The 4,513-nt window shown below is 41.5% G+C and overlaps 1 protein-coding gene across 1 annotated transcript; it reads right to left on the reverse strand.

Annotated features, from left to right (window-relative positions):
- Positions 1-2,850: 2,850 nt before the first annotated feature.
- Positions 2,851-4,086, reverse strand: LOC308297441 (C-C chemokine receptor type 8-like; the record flags this gene model as incomplete). Its single annotated transcript, XM_080740847.1, has 1 exon — positions 2,851-4,086. The coding sequence occupies one exon, from the start codon at positions 4,084-4,086 to the stop codon at positions 2,851-2,853; it is 1,236 nt and encodes a 411-aa protein (XP_080596973.1).
- Between the last annotated feature and the right edge of the window lie 427 nt (positions 4,087-4,513).

The following is a 4,513-nucleotide window of genomic DNA, read 5'->3' on the forward strand; positions in this document are numbered from 1 at the left end:
GGCATTCAGTCTTTCTCTTGTGAGTCAGTTTGGTTCATGTTTATGTGCCTCTTAGGCACCCTGCAACATTGTTTTGATTTAATGGCTCCTATATGTAAGTCAACAATATGAAGATAGTAAGTTAACCTCGGAATTGTTTACAGTTTTGATGTCACAAGAACCCTAGTTGCCCAGGAAAGCACGCCAAGATGACAACTGACAGCTTGACATGATGACGCCAGGTGTAACCTCATATGAACTTTGTATCTCTCTGTTAAACATCAGAAGAAGAAATCTAGAACCTGACGCTTGTCAAATCCAGGGGCGCAGCCAGAACAGAGAAATAGGCTGGGCCTGGAAACTTCTGGATGGGCACAGCACAGGGGGGTTTATTTTTTCTGTAAATTATTAGTGTTTTTGCAGGTTAAAACGGGTGCATTGAGTTCCCAGCTGCACTTCATCCCAACAACACATTTCAAAAGATAAACTAACACTCCTCCTCCAAACGCACAGTAGCCAACAACTGCTGCTAGTGTAAAAGATGCATCATCATAGCGACAGTTGTAAAGTACTGTTCATTAATCATTTATTCATATTAAGCAAGAAGATGATCACACAAAAATAAACCTAAAATTACTATTATAAGTTTCCTCCTCCATTTTACTGTTGGATAGATATGGGGTAGGCTATCAATACTGTATACTGTATTGGCTATTTGAAAATATCCAATCTACAAGCTCACAACACATAACATTGTGACACATTGTGAGCTTGTAGATCTGCTATAAAAATCACACCTGTGCGAAGTGAGCAGTGCAAACACAACACACGTGCATATCTCCTTGCATGGGCCGTTCTGTCCGTGACATCAGTTACTTTATGAGCACGGATCTTCATAGATCCGTGCTCATACATTTTGGTTATCCAAACATGGAGATCCGTACTAATACACAAAGTGAAATGTACAGTATAGGAGCAGTTTGCAGACAAACAGGCACACAGGCTGCTGCAAACACAGATAAGACATGAAAAAAAAGAAAAGAAAAGAATCACTAACATAAAAAAGTAAAGGCTAATAAAGGGACACGTTGGTATAATCCTGAATACACAGTAGGAGATGATCAAATATAAAACAATATAAAAATATGACATCATAATATAGGCTGCTGCTTCTACTTCTAAGTATTCACTTGAGAAGTACAGTTTTTGGCTACTCTACCCAACATCACAAGACTGCACTGAGTCACGTATTAGTCAATTTGGGAACCCGTCATCAAAGAAAGGGCGACGCCCACTCTGTCTGGCTCTCTTCGAGAGGTTGCTTATTAGTGAGCATCGTGCTAAACGACTTCCACGTGGACTAAATTGAATCATACATTCCAAAATAACTAGTTGATGGTTTCCTTTTACAGCCAAAAGCTTGACTCTAATTTAGCTTTCTGTTGGAAGCTGGCGGTCATCCCCCAGCATTGTTACAACAAACAAAGAAATAAAGAAATACATACATTGACACACTTGCTTGTGATTACCTTAATGATGCTGACCCTTTCAGAACCACGGACAGCGGCAGCACTAATAATAATAATCCTTATTTATAGAGCACGTTTCAGGCATGAATGCATTTCAAAGTGCTTTACACTCAGGTTTAAAAACAAAACAAACAAGAAAAAAAAAACACTTTAAGACATTGTAAGAAATTAAAAAAGTAGAAAAAATAGAAAAAAGTAGTTAAAAATTAGATCAGTTAAAGGCATGTTATAAAAATGGGTTTTTAGCTGCCTCTTAGGCTGGGACATAGTTCTCTAAGGAATCTGTCAAATATGAAGGTGCTAAGCCCATCAAGGCTTTAAAAACAAGTCAAAGAACGTAAACTGTGTGAATGTAAAAGTTGTAAAGTGACCTGTGCCAGTGTCCTTGGCCTTGTTGTTCCAAACACAGGCTCCATCTGACTCTAGAGGGTCAGTGTATGTAAATAATGTACTATACCATATTATTGCACTTTCCATAGAACTCAGAGAGAGAGGGGTAGGTTAAAGTATCTGTTGCTGTTCCGTAAGTCAGTTTCATCCAGGAGAGAGAACATATTTGAATTAAACATTACTTTTTTTTTTTATATTAATTTTTATTTGATTTTATAAAAGACAATACAAGACATAACAAGACAATACAATACACACCAGACTGGAGAGAATATTATAAACGAGCGTGGTAATCCATCATACAAAAAGTACAAAAGTCTTAATTTATATGAAAAAACTTTGAACAGTCACTTGAAGTATAAAATAATTATAGCCTATAGAGGTATAAAAGTTATACAATATATAAATATATAGCGCAAGCTTGGTTAAAGTCAGTGTCATAGAGAGTGGAGATGACCCGTAATAGGACCCCAGATGTATTCATATGTTGCAAAACTATCCTGTTTGTGGCAACGCAGCCTCTCCAAGTGTATTAGTGGTATAAACTCATTGAGCCATTTATTGAAAAATGGAATAACAGCGGTCTTCCACTCCGCTAATATAATTCGTTTCGCTATAAGTATACCGAGCATAAGAGTCTGCTGCACAGCGTACGGCAGAGCGAGAGAGGCTTCGGAGCAACCAAACAGGACAGACAAATAAACATTACTAAACTAAAACTAAGAACCCTACGAAGATCATGCGCAAGATTCTGTTTCATTGCATTACAGTTCCAACTTGTTTCCCTTGCCCCCATCACTTGTTTATCTTGATCTAGATGAGTTGCAGTATGTTTCCGGATGGAATAAAATTGGTATCCTGGCATGAAAATATGTTTTCTGTTTACCAAAGAGCTGGAGAAATGAACTAGCCAACTCTATAATAGCGATGATTACTATCATCCCAAAGTAATTCACACAACAGTGGACGTTTCATCCAGACTGGTGGTGTGTGAACGACCCGCCCCCGTGGCTCTGTCCTGAGAGATGAGAGTCTTCACAATCAGCCAACATGAAGCCTTGTTCATCAGCTTCCGGAGGTGCCTCCTGAACTTCCTCTCCACAAAGACATACAGGATGGGGTTGAGACAGCTGTGGGAGTACGCGACGGCCTCTGTGATTTGCAGAGCCAAATGAATGGCCTTGCTGCTCTCACATGCCGTGTAGACGTGAAGCAATTCCAAAGCTTTGAAGAACGAAGCAACGTTATATGGCACCCAGCAGCAGAGAAACACCACTACAACGACGGCAACCATGCGGATGGCCTGTCTTTCTGCGGATGATTGGTTTGATGAGATGGCCTCTTCCGTGGACGATTGGTTCGAGGGGATGGCCTGTTCCGTTTGGCTGGAGAGGCCGGCCTGTTCCGTGGATGCTTGGATGGACTGCAGCCTCCTAACGATGCATGTGTAGCAGAAAACCATGATGGCCATCGGAATCACTAAGCCAAAGATGTTCATTTTGAAAAGGCCGAAGATGCTCCAGAAGTGCCTGTTGTGTGTCGCGGTACCATTCTCGTGGTGTCCGCCGTATGAAGGAGCACAGAACAAAACGGTTTCGTTGCTCGACCTTGGGGCCTCTTGTACCCGAAGGAAACCTACATCTGGAAAAGCGACGACAACTCCAGCAACCCATACAACAGCAGCTAAAGCCATTCCAATGGAGCGCGTTCGTGCTCTCAGTGCATACACAGCACGCACTATAGCCAGGTAGCGTTCGACGCTCATCAGGGTGATGAAAAAGATCCCGCCGTAAAAGCCAATGTGGTAAGCGCCTAGGACCACCTTGCACACGGCGTCCCCAAACGGCCACTGGTCCCGGGCTTGGTGGGCTAGGAAGGGAAGGGAGCACACTAGGAGAAGGTCGGCAACGGCCAGGTTGAGGAGGCAAATATCGGTCATTGTGCGGAGCTTCTCCATAAATATGATGAGCCAGAGGACCAGCGCGTTCCCTAGAAAACCCATGATGAAGAACAGAGAATAGAGCACTGGGAGAAAGTATGAACCATGACGTCCATATTCACATCTCCCATAGTCTTCATCACCGTAATCTTCATAGTAGTAGTTGTAGTCGGTGGGCTCTGCAGAGATGTCTCCACTAAAGGATACAAAAAGGAAGGGGTTAGTAGGGAGCATGGGTATTAGGTGCATTTTTATAATGAAAGGCTTCAGTATAGGTATTTTTTCTGAAAGAAACCAATATACTGTAGCCTAAGACAGCAAAAAAGGAATAATAGTAATTACAGAGAACCCACTCTTATTCAAACTGACTGCACTATAATATAAGGACCTATAGTTGATTTCAAAACCATCCAACTCAAATTTTGTTTTTACATTTTTGATTGAAATTTGACTTAAGTTGATTTTGAAATGGTAAAAATAGGCGTATAGGACCAGCTAAGCTTAGGGTTCATTCCTACTCCTTTTTGAACAATTATTGTATTGTTGCGACCGTCAGGTCGCAGTTACTATCAAAACCTCCACCGCCTGTCTGTCTGTCTGTCTGTCTGTCCGTCAGTCAGTCAGTCAGTCTGTCTGTCTGTCACGTCACGTCACACTTTTGCCCTATTCATATCTC

The sequence above is a fragment of the Nannobrachium achirus genome, assembly GCF_963921795.1.
Source record: "Nannobrachium achirus genome assembly, chromosome: 13".
In the NCBI taxonomy this organism is placed as follows: Eukaryota; Metazoa; Chordata; class Actinopteri; order Myctophiformes; family Myctophidae; genus Nannobrachium; species Nannobrachium achirus.